Genomic DNA, 23132 nt, shown 5'->3' with positions numbered 1-23132 from the left:
GGTGAACATAGTGTTTCTTGTTAATTTTCTGTTGCAAAATAATAATAATAATAATAAATAATAATAATAAAATAAAAAGAAGGAAAAACAGAAGAAGAAGAAGAAAGTGTCTCTATAGAATTTTTGCAATTATCTTGCGGAACAGTTCTATTAATGGTTGCACTCTGTAACTTGTTTCTTTCTTTTCGTCTTCTTCTTTTCACTTTTTATTTTTCCGCCACATACTGATTATATATCTAGTTAGGTGACCAAAAGCATGAAACGTTGTTCTTGAGATAGGGATGACTTGGTATGCTCAGAAGTCAGAAGGTTAACTGTAACAATCTTTAGCTTTTGGTGGTAAGAATGGAGAGAAAGTATTCATAACTCGTCTTCTTTGTAGGATAGCTTTAATATATATTTGAAAAAGATTGCTATATAGTATGAGATAATGATCATGATCATGCCGATTATAATATATTCTTAGGTGTTGTCTATTGTCTAATCCGTAAGAAGGTTTAGTTATTTATATGAACTTTTCGAGACATAAGAAAGCTAGGAAGCACGAACGCTTCATTAAGGATGTCGTACATGTGTCTGTATCGATGTCAAATCGGTATCATATCAAGTATGTTATGTTATAATTATTCAAAAATTGCTTGTATCTTTGTGTCATATCTGCACTTGTATCCGTACTCATGTCCATGTCTATGTCTGTGCAAACAACCAACCAAAAAAAAAAAAAAAAGAGGCAATCACCCAAGTTAATGAAAAAAAGAAAAGAAAAATCATGCCCAATAAAAAATGAGAAATATTAAAAATGAGAAAAGGTAGTGTATGGTATATCACGCGCAAGAAGAATCATAAATACCATTCTCTCACTCAATGTTATCATTTTATGGAAAAAAAAAAAATATCAATGTTGTTTTGATAATGTCAAAATCTATGATGTGACATGAATTTTGTTTACCATGTTAATATTTTCTATTTATTAGATGATGATAAGTATCTCTTTGAAACAATTTTAAAAATGTAAGGACTAAGGTGAAATATTTAAAGAATAGAGATAATTTTAAGTTTTTAACACATTAAAGTCTAATATGAAAGAAGAAATATGCCATTTAACTCTTTAATGTATATTAGTCAGAGGCCTGTGCATCGGATTTACTTTATTTTTATTTTTTGATATCTGGATTTAATTTTAAACTTATAGAATATTTATAGTATTATTGAGAAACAATAACTAAAATACTAGTTTAACATAATTTAAGAAATGTCCTATTATGTGATAGTAGCATTCCAACTATCTCAAATTATATTTAAAGATATAATTAAGGTCAAGGACTTTATTTGACAGCTTTGACGACTCAATATTCATTTCTTTCAATATGTTAAAATAATTTGTAAATGAATTTTTATTTTGGTTTAGAAAATACTAATTTCTTAAAAAAAAAATTAACTGTCATAAATAATTCATTTTTTCAATTATTTAAAAATTTTAATATTATTTGAATTAGATTTCCCACTCAATAATATCGGTTTACTTTAATCATTGGATTACACACAAAAAATAAACATCAAGTATTGCACAATTTTTATACCCTACTAGTATTTGTGCTTTTAAGCCCTTAGCAATCACCATAGCATATATACTTGAAAAGGCCGTAATTCACAAATTAAAAGGATCTAATTATATAAAGATTTAAATTAAATTTCTATCATATATTAATATAAGAATTGGAAGCAATAATCATTCTAAAAAAAAAAGAATTGGAAGCAATAATAAATTAATAACGTACATGAACCTTTAAAGTTTAAACCAACTCACCATCCAAAATAACAAATTAAATTAAATTTTGCTAAAATATTAATTCACCAAGAACCCTTAAACCAACCCCAGGCGCCCTAACCCCTGCATCAAAAATAGCAAACAAAATTAATTTTTGCTAAAATATTAATGCACCCACATGAACCTTTAAGCATTTACACTAAATATAAACCAAAAACAATTCCACTACACTTCCCAATCATTGAATCAAACTATATATATACTCAGATATAATTTTATTTTTATTTTATTTATTTATTAAAAAAGAAAAAGAAAAAGAAATAAATAAAACAGTTTCAACTCACATTCTGCAGCGTGATTGTCTTTCTATCCAGCTCCACAATTCTGATTTTCAAAAACATTTAGCTCTAAATTTCAAGTACAGACCCATAAGCTATACTCTCACATACATATATACATATGTACATAAAACTCCATCATAAAGTTTTAAAAATCATAATCGTTCATTGTTAAATAATTGGTTTGGATTTTACAGCATTATGAGCATTTAATTAAACAATAATTGGCACTAATTTGACATTTATATATGGTAATTTTTTAAATGTTTTTTTAAAAAAAATAAGAGAAGTGCTACATTAATAGTATTTTCACAATATTTCCATAACAAATTATAGGTGATAAGTTATTATTGATTATAATTTAAACCTATCATTAAAATTATTTTTTTACCTACCAATAACAACTCATAACAACCTGCTATATATAATTTGTTGTAAAATTGTTGTGGAAATAGAATTTCTCTAAATATATATATATATATATATATATATATATATATATATATCTATATATATAAATGAGAAATGTTACGTCCACAACATTTTCAAAACAAATCATAGGTGGTTAATTGTTATTCGTTCAAATTTAAACCTACTACTGATCGAGATTACTTTTTTGCTCCAATAATAACAACTAGTAACAACCTGTCACTTAAGATTTGTTGTGAAAATGTTGTAAAAATGTTGTGGATATAACGTTTCTCAATATATACTTTGAGCCACCAATTACTTGAAACCCTAACGTTATTCACTAATATCCTTCATAATCGTTTTCCAAATCACTAAAATTAGCATTTTTCTTCAAAAAGAATTTAGGAATTCAAAGTAAGTGTAAAATATCACTAATTTTACTTTCCCCTCCCCACCCCCAAAATATCTGTTTAATTTATGTATTTGATGTTATTTTATAAAAATGTGAGACGTATTTTGCTTCTTATCATCATATTTATATTGCTCTCTCAGACCTTTATCTTTTGATGAATCAATCTTTATCTTTTAAAGGGAGATAAATTTGATTAGATGTGTTATAGATAATTAAGTTGCCTCTATAATCCAATGTGTTTTTTTTATAAGTCTAATATTTTTTTTTATTGAGAATTATCTTAAAATTAATAAGTCACATGATAAAGCCAATTGTGTGACGTATAAAGTTGATAAGAGAAATTAAGTTGTTGTTTCTATCTTCTTAAAAAAAAAAAAAAAAAAATTTGTTGCAATTTTGTACAATTATTTGGCAATTAAACATAATATTTATTTGACAGAAACAAAGCTTTTAAGCTCAACTTTTATTAAATAGTGTCAACCTATATGTTATGTTGGAAAAGGATTTCTAAAGTGGTAATTGAAGTCTATGGAATTTACACAACTATATATTTTGATGATTACTATGGTGAAAAGGAGAAGAGTAAGATTCATTAGTGTAAAATATCACTAATTCCCCCCCCCCCCCCCTCTTTAAATATATGTTTAATTTATATATTTGATGTTATTTTTACATTATACTTCTTATCATCATGATTACTCTCTTAAACTTTATCTTTGGATGTGAAAGCTCGAAATGTGTGAAAACACAAGAGCTTGTTTAGACCCCCAATTCAAATTATGACTTGGTTGATTTTACACTAACTTAATACTAAATGCGGAATAGTGTAAACACAAGCATACAAACACGAGAGCTACTCTAATCCATATTTAAAGCAACACAGCAGTAAAATGAAATGAACAAGAGTAGTGAAGAGAGATGCAAACACAGATAACACCGAGACGTGTTATTGAAGAGGAAACCGAAGAACTTGGCGAAAAACCTCTCCCCCGCCCTCCAAGCGGAAATCGATCCACTAGAAAATTAGTTGGGATACATGGGTAAGCAAGAGACCCTCCAAGTCTAATCTACCCTCTGTACCTAAGCTCTCCAAGCTCCTACTCCAACAAGGCTTCTCGGAACCTTGTCTTGTCTAACTCTCCAGATCCCGCAACAAGCTCCATGTTGCATCTACCATCCTTGGCTTCTTCCAATGTTTCCTAGCAGCACCAAAACCTCACTAGACACTCTCAAAAGGTGTGGTAAGTGTTTGGGCTATTGACCTCTCAATGGTATGGAAATGGAGAGGTAGGAGATGAGGAAATTCCACAAACAAATGTGTAGAGAATTGTTGGTAAAACAATTTCTAACTCTCAAGTGTTTTAGTTAGGGTTTTCTCTCAGAAGCTCTCCTTCACATTTGTGGGTAATATAGGTATATATAGTGAGGGTACAGAAAATGTGTATCAGGCAGTACAGACTGGCAGAACAGAATGTCTCGCGGGTGTCTCGCGGGAAGGCCTTACCCGCGAGATGCTCACGAGACACAGTTGTCTCCATCTGTACAGACTCTTTGCATTCCAGTCATGTGCAAGGCACATGCTTCACTTCGCGGGAAGCTTAGTCGCGAGACATCCGTGAGAAGTCTTCTGTCTTCACTTGCTTGAGTCTTCACACTCTCTCTCTCTAGCTCACAACCCTTACAATCAAATCCCACAATAAATACAGGGTACACAAGATTGAAAATAATTACAATCAAATTTGGCACGGAATAAAAGCCAACAAAATACAAATTTGTAAATCACAACTTTACAATCTCCCCCTTTGGCTATTCTGTGACAAAACCCCTAACAACAGACTCTAGACTTAAATATGAGTTTGGGAACAATGGCAAAACTCACTCACACCTAATCTAGAAACTGTGAAGCACTTGCAGTTTATACCTGTAACCTGAAACACTCGCACATAAACAAAACTTTCATTAAGCTTATGACAAGTTGAACACAAGGTATGAACAAGAGCAAGCATAGTGCGATCAACAATAGATATCATGCAAACAAACACGTAATCAAACAAGGGCAGTCATTAAAGAATGACTCCAATGAACATATAACAAGTAAATGTTCATCCGGACATGTATAACAAAGCAATCACTTATGATTACTTGCATGTCCAATCACACAACCAATGCAAAATACACGAAGTATATGCATCTAGGAACAATCCTACCAGAACACAAGTGTGAAGTACTCAAGACATTTTAGCAATATCTAAAAGTACAAAGAGAATGCTATACAAGCATTGAGAAAGTCACAAACTACAATATTTTAAATAGCTAAGCATAATCATGAACTATGAGCAAAGCAAACATAGTTAATGTAGCATAAGCTCTTTTTCTCTTTCTCCCCCATCATATCACTCCCCTTATCATGAATCTTAGGGGCTGTGATGAACTTGGAACATATATACTTGTAACCTGAAACACTTGCACAAAACATATTAGACCCTCAAGGTAAAGCAAGTAATAAAAGGACAAGTATAATGTAACAAGTAAATTGCGATTAAGTAAACATGATGTGACACATAAGAGCAGCTTGATCATATACCAAAAGAGTCATATAGAAATGACTACAATGACCACATAGCAAAGTAAATGATCATCTGAACAAACATAAGGATGTATGCATGTTCAACACATAAACATGATGCGATGAGAGCAATAAAGCATAGACTACAAAGCACCATAAAAGAATATCTTCTCCCTCTTGATATATGCATCTCCCCTATAGATTTCTCTCCCTACGAATGTGCATGAGGTAGAATTTCTCCCCCTAAGAATGTGCACATGAGTCATAAAATCTTCTCCCCCTTTTTGTCATGAATAGACAAATGAATCAAGAAGAAGGAGGGAAAGAAAAGAAGATACGAACAAGGGTGAAAGATAATGAGGGGTGCAAGATGAATGAGAAAAAGAAGCTCAAACGAAAGACAAAAACATCTTAAAAAAATGCTACAAAGTATAAAGAGCATGACATGCTAAGGATGATGGAACATGATATAAACCTAGGCATGACATAGACACAAGAATATGTTAAGTGCTAAAAGGTCTAAAAAGACTTAACTAGCATAAGAAAAGTACAAAACATGTCAAGTGTTAAAGTGTGTGCAGTAAGGTACATCTAGTGTGCATGTGAGATGCATGACCAATGCATAAATAAGCACTCACGGGGCAAAGTGCATAAAACACACCACCAATGATCAAAACATGATAAACATGAATAATTATGGTGATCCCCAAAATTTGGTACTCAACGGAGACCAAATCAACAACAAAATGTCATTTGGGCATTTTATCGAACACTTAGACTGCACACACTACACATGTATGTTAAACAATGCATGAACATATGAAAAACTTGCCTAAATACATGTTATTTTTGCCACAAGGGGCCAACATCCAAAGTAAATCATCATTTAAAACAAACCCCAATCAAAAAGATTGACCAAAAATAAGTTTTCCAACTCCCATTTGAAAAAATCCTAACTATGAACATAAAACCCCCAAAAACATAATCTAAGGATCAAAATCAATTAAAAGAGTTAAAGATTACCTTAGAGATGTTAATGGAATGAAAAACACTTGAATTTAGTTGGGTTTTAATGTAGAAACATTAAAACAGGGGTTTGAGAGAAGATGAGAGGCGTTTAAAACAAATGTCCCACGAAATAACCTTTAAAAAGCTGATCTGGAAATTTTCGCTGGTATCTCGCTGGTTAGCTTCCCGCGAAAATTTCGCTGGTATCTCACTGGTATTTTGCTGATAAGCCTTACTCGCGAAACAGCCGCGAAACAGTCGTGAAACTCTCTGTGTAAAACTAAAAAACTTGAGAATTGGACCATTTAACTCCCAACTGAGCTTACACGTGAAATGGGTCACGAAAACACCCAGAAAACATGTTTTTTTCACACAAAAACAATTTAAAAAACATTGAAAAACTTGAGTGATACAAATCACTTCCAAAAGCAAACAAAAAGAACACAAATATTTTTGGTTTGATCCACATATGGTTGAGCACACACACATCACATTTGAACATGTACAACCACACAAATGAAATAGACATTCATTGAACATTAAACTTGTGTGTTGTGTGTGTGGATCAAGTATAGAATAGTCCTTAGACTAGAGTGAAGTTTCAATGATCAATTCAATCAAGTCATACACAACTAATACAAAATCAAGTAGTCTATCTCAAATATAGAAATGAGCATATATGACCTCCCACAAGAGAATGATTAGAAAATTTAGAGGCTTTTCATTTGGCTTCTGCATAATTCATGACATTTGATCCTTTTTGGATAATACATCTTCTTTTGAGATTGGTGCTTGAAATTTTTGATATTTCAACATTGTGATTTAGCCTTTGGCTTTTTGAGCACCATACATTTCAATTTAAAAGGTCGCTTTCCTTTTTTCCTAGTCAAATACTAGTATGTGCGACAGGCTTTTGCAGCTCATAATCTTTTTTTCATTTTGAGATTTACATTTGGTGAGCTCTATATGCAAAAACATAAAAATAAAAGTTGGAAGATATATAGGCACAAGTCTATGCAAGTATCAAGACAAACAAGATTATTGACCAATCATTCATGACAAGTTTGAAGATCTATTTACAACAATCACACATAGATTTCAAGATTTCTCTCACAAAAATATATGTGCATACATAACAAGCTAAGCTCGTAAATGCACTATGCCATTAGTACGGAAGTACTAGGCCAAACTCACATATGAAAAGTGCTCAAACATATACGATCAAACTTTTTGAATTTTTCACTTTTTATGTGGTTAACAATGCATATAAAGAGAGGCATGATGCACAAATGCATGACAATGAAGCATCTAATGCATGAAGGGTCCTACAAAGATCGAAAGAATTATATCAAGGACCAAATGAGCAAAAGTTCAACCATAGGAACCCTTCCTCATCCAAACAGAACAATTGTTTGGAATGAGTGTCTCATGAGAAGTGAGACGAGGGTTGGAAGAATGAGAACCGGAGATGCACATAAACAAGAAGTTAAGAGCATTAAACACTTTCTTTAACAACATGCTATTATCACTCAAATCCGGTTTATCCTTTTTAGCACAATTTCCAAGAAGCTCAAGTTTCTCTTTTCTTTTAATTCTTTTAAGAGTTTGAAACTTAGAGCAATGAGGTCTTAGATGACCAAAGGCACCACAATGGTGACAAACAATGTGTTTAGGTCCACTAGGTTTTTTGGGAAGGGATCTAACAACATGGTTTTGTTCTCTCTTTAACTTGGTGCATTGAGGTCTTATATGACCGATCACACCGCAATGGTAGCAAGTTGGAACAAACTTAGATCCATCCAAAGCCTTAGGTTGAGACCTAAACGGAGGCTTTGACTTAACAGCCTTACTCTCCACCTTTTGATTTCTTTTATGTGGAGGAATGTACACCAATTTGTCCTTTGAGGTAGAACACACAATAGGAACAAAATTGGATACCACAACATGATTGCAACAGATATTATCATCATTTTTATCAACAGGTTCAGCAATCAAATACTTGGCATGCATCTTAAGAGATTCATTTTCACATTTAAGATCATCAACTAGTTTGTTAGACAAAACAAGTTTAGCATCCAAGTCTATATTCAGACAATTAAACTCTTTTAGCTTTTCAAGATAATTTTCAGCAAGCTTCTTATATTTTTCAACCAATTTATTGGATTCATTGAGCTTGGCAATCGAATCATCCTTTTCACAAAATAACTTGCTCAAATTCTTTTGAAACTTCTTAGTATCTTTCTTCAAGAGTTTGATGTTAGGAATATCAACAACACCCATAGAATCATGTAACATGGCATCACAATCATGAGGATAAACACTCATAGAGGTATTTTCACAAACACATGGCATGTTACAATCAACAACATCCATAGAAGTATACAAAACACTATCCATGGCAAATAAACACAAGGGGTCAAGGATCATACTTAGGTAATGAAACCAAATCAAGTGTATCCGCTCTGATACTAATTGAAAGCTCGAAATGTGTGAAAACACAAGAGCTTGTTTAGACCCCCAATTCAAATTACGGCTTAGTTGATTTTACACTAACTTAATACTAAGTGCGGAATAGTGTAAACACAAGCATACAAACACGAGAGCTACTCTAATCCATATTTAAAGCAACACAAAAGTAAAATGAAATGAACAAGAGTAGGAAGAGAGATGCAAACACAGATAACACCGAGACGTGTTATCGAAGAGGAAACCAAAGAACTCGGTGAAAAACTTCTCCCCCGCCCTCCAAGCGGAAATCGATCCATTAGACAATCAGTTGGGATACATGGGTAAGCAAGAGACCCTCCAAGCCTAATCTACCCTCTGTACCTAAGCCCTCCAAGCTCCTACTCCAACAAGGCTTCTTGGAACCATGTCTTGTCTAGCTTTCCGGATCCCGCAACAAGCTCTATGTTGCATCTGCCATCCTTGGCTTCTTCCAATGTTTCCTAGCAGCACCAAAGCCTCACTGGACACTCTCAAAAGGTGTGGTAAGTGTTTGGGCTATTGACCTCTCAATGGTATGGAAATGGAGAGGTAGGAGATGAGGAAATTCCACAAACAAATGTGTAGAGAATTGTTGGTAAAACAATTTCTAATTCTCAAGTGTTTTAGCTAGGGTTTTCTCTCAGAAGCTCTCCTTCACATTTGTGGGTAATATAGGTATATATAGTGAGGGTATAGAAAGTGTGTATCAGACAGTACAGACTGGCAGAACAGAATGTCTTGCGGGTGTCTTGCGGGAAGGTCTTACCCACGAGATACTCGCGAGACACAGCTGTCTCTATCTGTACAGACTCTTCGCATTCCAGTCATGTGCAAAGCACATGCTTCACTTCGCGGGAAGCTTAGTCGCGAGACACCCGCGAGAAGTCTTCTGTCTTCACTTGCTTGAGTCTTCACACTCTCTCTCTCTAGCTCACAACCCTTACAATCAAATCCCACAATAAATACAGGGTACACAAGATTGAAAATAATTACAATCAAATTTGGCACGGAATAAAAGCCAACAAAATACAAATTTGTAAATCACAACTTTACAATCTCCCCCTTTGGCTATTCTGTGACAAAACCCCTAACAACAGACTCTAGACTTAAATATGAGTTTGGGAACAATGGCAAAACTCACTCACACCTAATCTAGAAACTGTGAAGCACTTGCAGTTTATACCTGTAACCTGAAACACTCGCACATAAACAAAACTTTCATTAAGCTTATGACAAGTTGAACACAAGGTATGAACAAGAGCAAGCATAGTGCGATCAACAATAGATATCATGCAAACAAACACGTAATCAAACAAGGGCAGTCATTAAAGAATGACTCCAATGAACATATAACAAGTAAATGTTCATCCGGACATGTATAACAAAGCAATCACTTATGATTACTTGCATGTCCAATCACACAACCAATGCAAAATACACGAAGTATATGCATCTAGGAACAATCCTACCAGAACACAAGTGTGAAGTACTCAAGACATTTTAGCAATATCTAAAAGTACAAAGAGAATGCTATACAAGCATTGAGAAAGTCACAAACTACAATATTTTAAATAGCTAAGCATAATCATGAACTATGAGCAAAGCAAACATAGTTAATGTAGCATAAGCTCTTTTTCTCTTTCTCCCCCATCATATCACTCCCCTTATCATGAATCTTAGGGGCTGTGATGAACTTGGAACATATATACTTGTAACCTGAAACACTTGCACAAAACATATTAGACCCTCAAGGTAAAGCAAGTAATAAAAGGACAAGTATAATGTAACAAGTAAATTGCGATTAAGTAAACATGATGTGACACATAAGAGCAGCTTGATCATATACCAAAAGAGTCATATAGAAATGACTACAATGACCACATAGCAAAGCAAATGATCATCTGAACAAACATAAGGATGTATGCATGTTCAACACATAAACATGATGCGATGAGAGCAATAAAGCATAGACTACAAAGCACCATAAAAGAATATCTTCTCCCTCTTGATATATGCATCTCCCCTATAGATTTCTCTCCCTACGAATGTGCATGAGGTAGAATTTCTCCCCCTAAGAATGTGCACATGAGTCATAAAATCTTCTCCCCCTTTTTGTCATGAATAGACAAATGAATCAAGAAGAAGGAGGGAAAGAAAAGAAGATACGAACAAGGGTGAAAGATAATGAGGGGTGCAAGATGAATGAGAAAAAGAAGCTCAAACGAAAGACAAAAACATCTTAAAAAAATGCTACAAAGTATAAAGAGCATGACATGCTAAGGATGATGGAACATGATATAAACCTAGGCATGACATAGACACAAGAATATGTTAAGTGCTAAAAGGTCTAAAAAGACTTAACTAGCATAAGAAAAGTACAAAACATGTCAAGTGTTAAAGTGTGTGCAGTAAGGTACATCTAGTGTGCATGTGAGATGCATGACCAATGCATAAATAAGCACTCACGGGGCAAAGTGCATAAAACACACCACCAATGATCAAAACATGATAAACATGAATAATTATGGTGATCCCCAAAATTTGGTACTCAACGGAGACCAAATCAACAACAAAATGTCATTTGGGCATTTTATCGAACACTTAGACTGCACACACTACACATGTATGTTAAACAATGCATGAACATATGAAAAACTTGCCTAAATACATGTTATTTTTGCCACAAGGGGCCAACATCCAAAGTAAATCATCATTTAAAACAAACCCCAATCAAAAAGATTGACCAAAAATAAGTTTTCCAACTCCCATTTGAAAAAATCCTAACTATGAACATAAAACCCCCAAAAACATAATCTAAGGATCAAAATCAATTAAAAGAGTTAAAGATTACCTTAGAGATGTTAATGGAATGAAAAACACTTGAATTTAGTTGGGTTTTAATGTAGAAACATTAAAACAGGGGTTTGAGAGAAGATGAGAGGCGTTTAAAACAAATGTCCCACGAAATAACCTTTAAAAAGCTGATCTGGAAATTTTCGCTGGTATCTCGCTGGTTAGCTTCCCGCGAAAATTTCGCTGGTATCTCACTGGTATTTTGCTGATAAGCCTTACTCGCGAAACAGTCGTCAAACTCTCTGTGTAAAACTAAAAAACTTGAGAATTGGACCATTTAACTCCCAACTGAGCTTACACGTGAAATGGGTCACGAAAACACCCAGAAAACATGTTTTTTTCACACAAAAACAATTTAAAAAACATTGAAAAACTTGAGTGATACAAATCACTTCCAAAAGCAAACAAAAAGAACACAAATATTTTTGGTTTGATCCACATATGGTTGAGCACACACACATCACATTTGAACATGTACAACCACACAAATGAAATAGACATTCATTGAACATTAAACTTGTGTGTTGTGTGTGTGGATCAAGTATAGAATAGTCCTTAGACTAGAGTGAAGTTTCAATGATCAATTCAATCAAGTCATACACAACTAATACAAAATCAAGTAGTCTATCTCAAATATAGAAATGAGCATATATGACCTCCCACAAGAGAATGATTAGAAAATTTAGAGGCTTTTCATTTGGCTTCTGCATAATTCATGACATTTGATCCTTTTTGGATAATACATCTTCTTTTGAGATTGGTGCTTGAAATTTTTGATATTTCAACATTGTGATTTAGCCTTTGGCTTTTTGAGCACCATACATTTCAATTTAAAAGGTCGCTTTCCTTTTTTCCTAGTCAAATACTAGTATGTGCGACAGGCTTTTGCAGCTCATAATCTTTTTTTCATTTTGAGATTTACATTTGGTGAGCTCTATATGCAAAAACATAAAAATAAAAGTTGGAAGATATATAGGCACAAGTCTATGCAAGTATCAAGACAAACAAGATTATTGACCAATCATTCATGACAAGTTTGAAGATCTATTTACAACAATCACACATAGATTTCAAGATTTCTCTCACAAAAATATATGTGCATACATAACAAGCTAAGCTCGTAAATGCACTATGCCATTAGTACGAAAGTACTAGGCCAAACTCACATATGAAAAGTGCTCAAACATATACGATCAAACTTTTTGAATTTTTCACTTTTTATGTGGTTAACAATGCATATAAAGAGAGGCATGATGCACAAATGCATGACAATGAAGCATCTAATGCATGAAGGGTCCTACAAAGATCGAAAGAATTATATCAAGGACCAAATGAGCAAAAGTTCAACCATAGGAACCCTTCCTCATCCAAACAGAACAATTGTTTGGAATGAGTGTCTCATGAGAAGTGAGACGAGGGTTGGAAGAATGAGAACCGGAGATGCACATAAACAAGAAGTTAAGAGCATTAAACACTTTCTTTAACAACATGCTATTATCACTCAAATCCGGTTTATCCTTTTTAGCACAATTTCCAAGAAGCTCAAGTTTCTCTTTTCTTTTAATTCTTTTAAGAGTTTGAAACTTAGAGCAATGAGGTCTTAGATGACCAAAGGCACCACAATGGTGACAAACAATGTGTTTAGGTCCACTAGGTTTTTTGGGAAGGGATCTAACAACATGGTTTTGTTCTCTCTTTAACTTGGTGCATTGAGGTCTTATATGACCGATCACACCGCAATGGTAGCAAGTTGGAACAAACTTAGATCCATCCAAAGCCTTAGGTTGAGACCTAAACGGAGGCTTTGACTTAACAGCCTTACTCTCCACCTTTTGATTTCTTTTATGTGGAGGAATGTACACCAATTTGTCCTTTGAGGTAGAACACACAATAGGAACAAAATTGGATACCACAACATGATTGCAACAGATATTATCATCATTTTTATCAACAGGTTCAGCAATCAAATACTTGGCATGCATCTTAAGAGATTCATTTTCACATTTAAGATCATCAACTAGTTTGTTAGACAAAACAAGTTTAGCATCCAAGTCTATATTCAGACAATTAAACTCTTTTAGCTTTTCAAGATAATTTTCAGCAAGCTTCTTATATTTTTCAACCAATTTATTGGATTCATTGAGCTTGGCAATCGAATCATCCTTTTCACAAAATAACTTGCTCAAATTCTTTTGAAACTTCTTAGTATCTTTCTTCAAGAGTTTGATGTTAGGAATATCAACAACACCCATAGAATCATGTAACATGGCATCACAATCATGAGGATAAACACTCATAGAGGTATTTTCACAAACACATGGCATGTTACAATCAACAACATCCATAGAAGTATACAAAACACTATCCATGGCAAATAAACACAAGGGGTCAAGGATCATACTTAGGTAATGAAACCAAATCAAGTGTATCCGCTCTGATACTAATTGAAAGCTCGAAATGTGTGAAAACACAAGAGCTTGTTTAGACCCCCAATTCAAATTACGGCTTAGTTGATTTTACACTAACTTAATACTAAGTGCGGAATAGTGTAAACACAAGCATACAAACACGAGAGCTACTCTAATCCATATTTAAAGCAACACAAAAGTAAAATGAAATGAACAAGAGTAGGAAGAGAGATGCAAACACAGATAACACCGAGACGTGTTATCGAAGAGGAAACCAAAGAACTCGGTGAAAAACTTCTCCCCCGCCCTCCAAGCGGAAATCGATCCATTAGACAATCAGTTGGGATACATGGGTAAGCAAGAGACCCTCCAAGCCTAATCTACCCTCTGTACCTAAGCCCTCCAAGCTCCTACTCCAACAAGGCTTCTTGGAACCATGTCTTGTCTAGCTTTCCGGATCCCGCAACAAGCTCTATGTTGCATCTGCCATCCTTGGCTTCTTCCAATGTTTCCTAGCAGCACCAAAGCCTCACTGGACACTCTCAAAAGGTGTGGTAAGTGTTTGGGCTATTGACCTCTCAATGGTATGGAAATGGAGAGGTAGGAGATGAGGAAATTCCACAAACAAATGTGTAGAGAATTGTTGGTAAAACAATTTCTAATTCTCAAGTGTTTTAGCTAGGGTTTTCTCTCAGAAGCTCTCCTTCACATTTGTGGGTAATATAGGTATATATAGTGAGGGTATAGAAAGTGTGTATCAGACAGTACAGACTGGCAGAACAGAATGTCTTGCGGGTGTCTTGCGGGAAGGTCTTACCCACGAGATACTCGCGAGACACAGCTGTCTCTATCTGTACAGACTCTTCGCATTCCAGTCATGTGCAAAGCACATGCTTCACTTCGCGGGAAGCTTAGTCGCGAGACACCCGCGAGAAGTCTTCTGTCTTCACTTGCTTGAGTCTTCACACTCTCTCTCTCTAGCACACAACCCTTACAATCAAATCTCACAATAAATACAGAACACACAAGATTGAAAATAATTACAATCAAATTTGGCACGGAATAAAAGCCAACAAAATACAAATTTGTAAATCACAACTTTACAAGATGAATCATTGTTTATCTTTTAAAGAGTGATAAATTTAATTAGATTTGTTATAGATAATTAAGTTGCATCTATTGTCTAATGTGTTTTTTTTATTATTATAAATGTAATCTTTATATTTGTTGAGAATTATCTTAACAATTAACAAGTCACATGATAAAAGCTAATTATATGATGTATAAGTCGATAAAAGCAATTAAGTTGTTATTTCTATCTTCTTCTCAAAAAAAAAAAAAAAAAATTGTTATTTCTATCTAAAAAATTGTTACAATATTGTTCAATTATTTGGCAATCAAACATGATATTCATGCGACTGAACTAATGCTTTTAATCTCAACTTTTTTATTAAACAGTGCCAACATATATATTATGTTGGCAAAGGATTTCTAACCCGGTAACTAAAGTCAAAGGAATTTAGGCAACGATATATTTTGGCAAAAACTATGGTGAAAAGGAGAAGAGTCATTATGTAAGTAAGATTCCTACCTAATCATAATAAGACAACCGAACCACCTCTGGCCACCAATGCTTGGGAACCAAACAAACCAGGTCCATATTTTTTTCTTGAAATTCTTTAATGTTTTTTTCTTTGCAAATAGTAAACAAGGTGGTGCACCAACCCATCAAATCCATATATAGGTCAACTTCGATATAAATTTGGATTCACAAAAGTGAGAAAAAAATAATGTAATGATATCATATATACAATGATCTTGGCAAAAACTTTACGTATAACTATTGCTTTCATATGCTTCTTCTGCGTGAATCATCTAGATGCGTGTCCAAAATGCAATATTATATTCCTTTTCACAAAACTCATTCATCACCAGATATGATTGTTTTCATATTAGTAATATTTTTCAAATTGTAGATGGTCAAAATTTGGTATTTTCTTACTCAACCTAAGTTTTGTATAGAATCTAATAGATATATATATAGCCCGTGAAGAAAACAAAGGCGTGAGAGTATGAGACATGAGTGTCGCACCCCAATTGTCATAAATTTTATTTTATTTTGCCTAGAATTATTATTTGCTTTTGATTCTTGAAACCTCATTTTCCTCAACCACCACGCAAGAATCGGCATTAGCTCCCCACACTACACTGATATCTCAACCTCCACTACTAATTGAGTTGGAATGTCACTATGGGTTTTCCTTGTAACAAACAACTTTGCCTCTAATCTCTCCTGCTAGCAGGTATATCGTGAACTCTTCAAAAATTTCCTTAAATTATCTCCTTCATTATTGAACGGAGCGTTTGCAACATTTATCTGTGTCATCTATAAGACTATCTAATCACAAAAACCTCATATATTTCCACCACTTCCTTTCCATCACTTTCTCGCAAAAACCCTTTATGCCCCATGGCTTCTTTATCTTTATTCATATTTGTTACACTAGCAATACTTGTCATCTTATTCGTTAACCCTACGTTTTCCACCTCAAGGAGAGCTCTTAAGCACAAAAAAGTGCAAACCGGTTTCCGGGTCACACTCAAACATGTTGATTCAGGTAAAAACCTCACTAAATTCGAGCGAATCCAGCGAGGAATGAAGCGAGGGCAACTCAGGTTGCAGAGGCTTAGTGCAGCCACCACAGCCTCATCAGATGCTGCACAAGTTGAAGCACCAATACATGCAGGCACAGGTGAGTTTCTGATGAACTTAGCTATTGGTACACCACCAGAGAGCTTCTCAGCAATCCTAGACACCGGCAGTGATTTGATATGGACTCAATGCAAGCCTTGTAGACAGTGTTATGACCAGCCCACACCAATTTTCGATCCCAAAAAATCATCTTCTTTCTCTAAGTTATCATGTAACAGCCAGTTATGTTCAGCACTACCCGCCTCAACGTGTGCTAGTGATGGTTGTGAGTATATCTATCAATATGGTGATTATTCTGTGACACAAGGCATTTTGGCTAGCGAGACCTTCACGTTTGGTGACAAGGTTTCAATTCCCAACGTTGGCTTCGGTTGTGGGAGTGACAATGAGGGAGATGGGTTCAGCCAAGGTTCAGGCTTGGTGGGTCTTGGACGTGGACCCTTGTCGTTGGTTTCACAGCTTGAGGAACCCAAATTTTCTTATTGTTTAACTTCCCTTGATGATTCAAAAACTAGTTCACTTTTTTTGGGGTCTCTATCAAGTGTGAATAGCACGCAAAAAAAATCAATCACCACAACCACTTTAACCAAAAATCCATCTCAGCCATCTTTTTATTATCTTTCTCTTAAAGGGATCTCTGTTGGTGGCACTCGCTTGGACATTGATAAATCCACTTTTGAGGTACAAGATGATGGTAGTGGTGGCCTAATCATAGACTCTGGCACAACCCTTACTTACATTGATGGTCATGCTTTTAATGCACTCAAAAAAGAATTCATTGCTCAAACTAAACTTCCTGTGGATTCTTCGGGTGTCTCTGGCCTTGATCTTTGCTTTACATCGCCTTCTGACACAAGTGATGTAGAGGTTCCAAAATTGATTTTCCATTTCAATGGTGGTGATTTGGATTTGCCTGCAGAAAACTATGTGGTTACGGATTCAAGTTCGGGATTGCTTTGCTTGGCCTTAGGGAGCTCAGGAAACTCAGGCATGTCAATCTTTGGGAATATTCAGCAACAGAACTATTTGGTAATCCATGATCTTGCCAAGGAGACCTTGTCGTTCATTCCTAAGCAATGTGATGGGTTGTGAATCACTTGTTTAATCCCATTGTATTACCTGTGTTTCTTTGTGTGGTTTCAATGAGATTGTTATGATATATCTTCTTAGTATAGTTACTATAGTAGATTATATTGCTTTAATAAAATGAACATTTTATCTCCAAATCTAATCGGATAATTGTTCTTGGTGCTGGTTTGGTATAGCATTGTAAAATGGCATTTTCTCAAAATATAATTTTTTTAAACATCACTTGTTTTTTTAGGTATAACCTTTAAAAATTATAGGATCACAAGTTCACAACTTATTATTATACAAATTTTATCTTCTTATTATTATCACAAGTTCTCAAAATTATAGACTACGTCCTTTTAATTTAAAACCTCATCATTAAAGTTTTCTTCCCCTCCATAGAGTGAATGAGTTATTGTTAAATCTATATATTGGGACAAATCTTTTTTTCTTTTTCTTTTTTTGTTCTTAAAAATGATTTTTTTTTTTTTTTTTTTTGGAGAAGAGCTTAAAGATGATCTTAATCACACAATATTAGATGTTGTTATAAAATGTTAGTTAATTAATAAAATGATCATTTATCGTCAAAACTAATGGGATATGTAGCATAGAATAGGTATATAGCTAGTGACGTGCCCCGTTGATCACAATGTATGTCTTTGTGAATTAAAAAAAAGAGGTATGTCTTGTGTGATTACATTGCGTCCTGAATTATTGCAGAAAAGTACAACGGTTGCTCAACATCCCTTATTTTTTTTAAAATTAAAATTAAAATAAAGAAAGAAAAAGAAAAAGGGAGAACGAAAAACATACGACTATGGAGTATGGAGTGCCTTTGTTATCACTCAAATGACAAAAGAAGGGACATTCTTTTTCGTCAAGAGGCGTGCAAGCAATCACACTATCGCACAAATGAGTCCATTTGTTTTATTATTACTTTAAGCAAGCTGTTTTTCCATTTTCAATATAAAATTTGTACAAAAATAAATAATTAACTTGATTTAACTTTCAAAAGTACTAAATCGATAGTTCTTGTCATGATCATGGACGTCAGTATTGTTTAGGGAAAATTTGATTTTCTTTTTTTTTTCCCCGTGCAATTGTATTGTCTAGTTTAAAACATAACAACCCTCATATCATTATTTTTTTGAGAAAAAAATTACCTCATATCTTTTCATAACGAACATTTTATTCCCTCCACCAATATCTTCCGTCTAATTAATAGAAAAAACATTGTCTGAACCCACTAGTTAATGATCTTAACCCTCTCTAATACTAAAAAAACACTTCGAACACACAATGATGACCTTTTAAATAGTGCATATAATATGTTTGTGCATGCGATGTGTTTTTTATTATATGGTAATATGAAGTCATTAACATTTTTCTAAAAGAAAAAGTCATTAACATGTTGATCCTAATACAACTTTCAAAAAATTATGAATTAATGGAAAATACTAATAAGGGGCGATATTGTACTATCCTCATGATGGACAACGTTATTTGTTCATCATTCTACTAAAAGACTTTCATATGTTTAAAATTACGAGGCTAAAATATAAAACTGACCCTCTAAATTTCTTAAAATTTAATTTTATTTGTTCATCATTCTACTAAAAGACTTTCATATGTTTAAAATTACGAGGCTAAAATATAAAACTGACCCTCTAAATTTCTTAAAATTTAATTTCAGTCCTCTAACTTTGCTTTCGTTTATTTTGGTCTTCTAAGTTCTAGATTTATTCAATTAAGGCCTTCCATCAAACTTTTGTTAAGATATTTTGAAAAAAAAATCAAGAAAATATTTTTCAATCATTAATTAAAATTTTTAATTAAAAAAATTGAAGATAAATCTACAAAATTGAAAAATTAACCACAACATATAACAAAAATGGATGGAAAAACCTTAATTGAATAAACTTAAAAGTTAAAGGACTGAAATGAACAAAAGTAAAGTTAGAGAACTGAAATGAAATATAAAGAAACTCAAAGGGTCAGTTTTGCATTTTAGTCAAATTACTAAATCAGTTGTTGATAAAAAAACATTTAAATAGAAACTGATAATTGACATATATAGCAATTATAAACATGTGAGAGTCTTTTAGTAGAATGATGGACAAGTGACGTGGTCCACCATGAGGATAATATAATTGATGGAGAGGAGGGGGGAGGTTTAAAGTGATCATTAGGAAAGATAAGTTAAGACATTGCTACATTAGGAGAAGTGGTGCAATTTATCCTCTTTTTAAGAAAACTTTCTAGATGCAGAAAAAGGTTTGTGTTAAACACTTAAATAAGTGAAGACATAGAGTTTTTGTGTTCAATAACCGAACATAGTTGTTAGTATCGTACGATACGCGATATGTATCGTGTGTAAAAAGTTATGTATCGTATCGGAGTATCGTAAGTATTCATGAATCGTACAATACAGTGTGTGTATCATATAAATCGTATCGTACGATACACAGACAAATACTTTAAAATGAGATTTTTTTGTTAAAATTTGTACTTTTATTTGAATCTAACAAGTTGTTGGACTTGTTTTTAATATAAAATTATTAGTTTACTTAATTTAGCCAACTAAAATAACATATTCATAAGTTTTTTTTCCCCTCTCTCCTACAATTGGACTACACAGTACACACTTACCCTTCACTTTAATTTTTACAAATTTATTCTATATACTATGAATAAAATATTAATTGACAACATAAATTTTTATTTTTATCATTATTGATATAAGTCCAAGAAACTAGAATGCCAAAAAAAAATTTACAAAAAAATTTTTAAAATAAAAAGAACAAGAAGAAATAGTAAATGTTAGTGACGAATGATGTTGAAGAAAATTTTAATGAAGAAATAAGTTTGCAAAATTATAAACATGATAATAGAATTGACTTAGATGAGGTTGATTAGGCAATATGATGAAAATAAATTATTATTTTTGGGTCATTTGCAATATATTATCATTTTTGAATTTAAGTAATTTGAATGTGTATGTTATAAACACATGCTAATTTGATTTATTTAGTTAGCTTATTAAATATTATTACATAAGTTATGAAAAAATTAGTCATTAGTTGTATATATTCAAAATTTATAATGAATATACCCTTTATATATGTATATTTATGATTTTTTTATAGATTTTATTAAGTGCTTATATATTTTACAATATACGATACAATACAATTCACGATACAGAAAACTTAAAAATCGATTCACAATACGATTAATGTATTAACAACTATGTAACCAAATAACATAAATGGAGAATAACACAGTTTACAAAATGCCAAAAAAAAAGAAAAAATGACATATTACAGCAATTTTAATACTGCCGCAATATATAATAACCCGGTAAATAAATAACCTATAGTGGTGGTTTTAAACTGTTACTAAACCTAACTCCTACACTGCCACAAAATCTCCGCTGAAACCCAGTTTGGTTTTTTTGGTATTGGGGCAGTTTCGTTTGCCTTGAATTTTTTTTTTTTTTTTTCTAGCCTTTTTAGCTTATTCTAGTGTAAAATATTTCAAAACTTTAATTTTTAGATACAAATATACTTTTGCCTAGCTTATTGGGGTTACTAGTTATGTTTCCCCTTAGTAAGACTTAGGCCTACTATTGTATAATAAAAGTTGGGATTTAAATTTTTAGAAAGGTGAAGTTTCAACTAGGGGTGTTCACGATGCGGTTTTGGGCTATTTTTAACATCACACTTTGCGGTGCGGTTTAGCTAAAACCATAACTGCACCGCATCTTATTTTTGTGGTCACATGTGTAGTGCGATGTGGTTTAAAGTTTAGCCAAAATCATAACTGTACTACACCTCATTTTTGCGATCACATGTGCGGTGCAATGTAGAGTATAAGATACGGTCTAAACGGTTTGAAGTCGATATATTTTTCAAATTTTGGGTTTTTCCTACCCGACCCAAAACTAATTTTTCTCTTTGTTTTGGGCAAAATATTAAACTATTGAGCTAGTTTTTCTTTATTTTGGTCTGACTTTTCTAGTCAACACTTGCTAAGGTTATCAAATTTTTTTTTTTTTTTTTTTTTTTTTTTTTTTTTTTTTTTTTTTTTTTTTAACTAGGGTCATTAAACTATTAATAATAAATATATCAATATATAGAGAGAGTGCGGTGCAGTAACTAGGGTCATTAAACTATTAATAATAAATATATCAATATATAAAGAGAGTGCGGTGCAGTACGGTTTGTACGGTTTTCTTATTATAAAATCGCAAATCGCACTACACCATACGGTGCGGTGTCGTGCACTGTTACTTATGGTGCAGTACAATTATGCCATTTTGTAGGTAGTTTTGATTCAGTTTTTACGATTTGGTGAACACCCCTAATTTCAACCTATGACGTTCACTCTTGATAATTTTCTTTTATCGTCAGACCAAGACACCAATTAATTTTTTGTCTTAAAATTTGTGAATGTATTAAATGTCTATATTCTCTCTATAATAATGGCTATACTCTCATCAATCATTAAAATAGTTTACTTTACCACCGCGCATCTTTGGTGCGGTGGTCACTTCACAAGTATAAATGCTTATGGGGTGTGAGGGGAAAGGACCGGGGTTCAAGTCTTTAGAAGAGAGCTTCACACACATATACACTTGGATTAGGTTATAGTAGAAATTCTATTTTGTATAAAAAAAAAAAAAAAAAAAAAAAAAAAAAAAAAAAAAAAGTCTACTTTAAATGAAACTCTATTACAAAAATATCAAGTGACTTATTAGTTGTTAAGATAGTTTACTCTAGATAAAACTCTATTACCTAAATTTCTAAAAATTTTAAATTCTAATTCAACTAAAATTCTATTAAAATTTTCAAGAATAGAAAATAAGATAAAATATTTATTTAAATTATTTTGGTCATCTATCATGTGTTTTAATATGGTAAAAATTACACACTACATACTATAAATTTAATAACAAAGTTTCAAGTGACTCTCTAATTAATTATTAAGATAATTTTAATAATGTTTGTAAAATATTTCATTTTTCTTACATGAAGTTTATAATTAATCTATGCATCGCACAAGAATACCATCGTGTATATAATAAAATTTAGGTCC

At 33.0% G+C, this 23132-nt stretch overlaps 1 protein-coding gene across 1 annotated transcript; it reads left to right on the top strand.

Annotated features, from left to right (window-relative positions):
* Positions 1 to 16327: 16327 nt before the first annotated feature.
* Positions 16328 to 18138, top strand: LOC126702517 (aspartic proteinase nepenthesin-1). Its single transcript, XM_050401234.1, has one exon. The coding sequence runs from the start codon at positions 16722 to 16724 to the stop codon at positions 18054 to 18056; it is 1335 nt and encodes a 444-aa protein (XP_050257191.1). The 5' UTR covers positions 16328 to 16721; the 3' UTR covers positions 18057 to 18138.
* The last annotated feature ends 4994 nt before the right edge of the window (positions 18139 to 23132 follow it).

The sequence above is a fragment of the Quercus robur genome, chromosome 10, assembly GCF_932294415.1.
Source record: "Quercus robur chromosome 10, dhQueRobu3.1, whole genome shotgun sequence".
NCBI classification, from domain to species: Eukaryota; Viridiplantae; Streptophyta; class Magnoliopsida; order Fagales; family Fagaceae; genus Quercus; species Quercus robur.
The sequence above is the reverse complement of the archived record's forward strand: the minus strand, read 5'-3'. Positions and strand labels throughout refer to the sequence as shown.

What these genes read in the sequence shown, in the direction of transcription:
- LOC126702517 (XM_050401234.1), top strand. Translation starts at nt 16,722, where the DNA reads ATGGCTTCTTTATCTTTATTCATATTTGTTACACTAGCAATACTTGTC.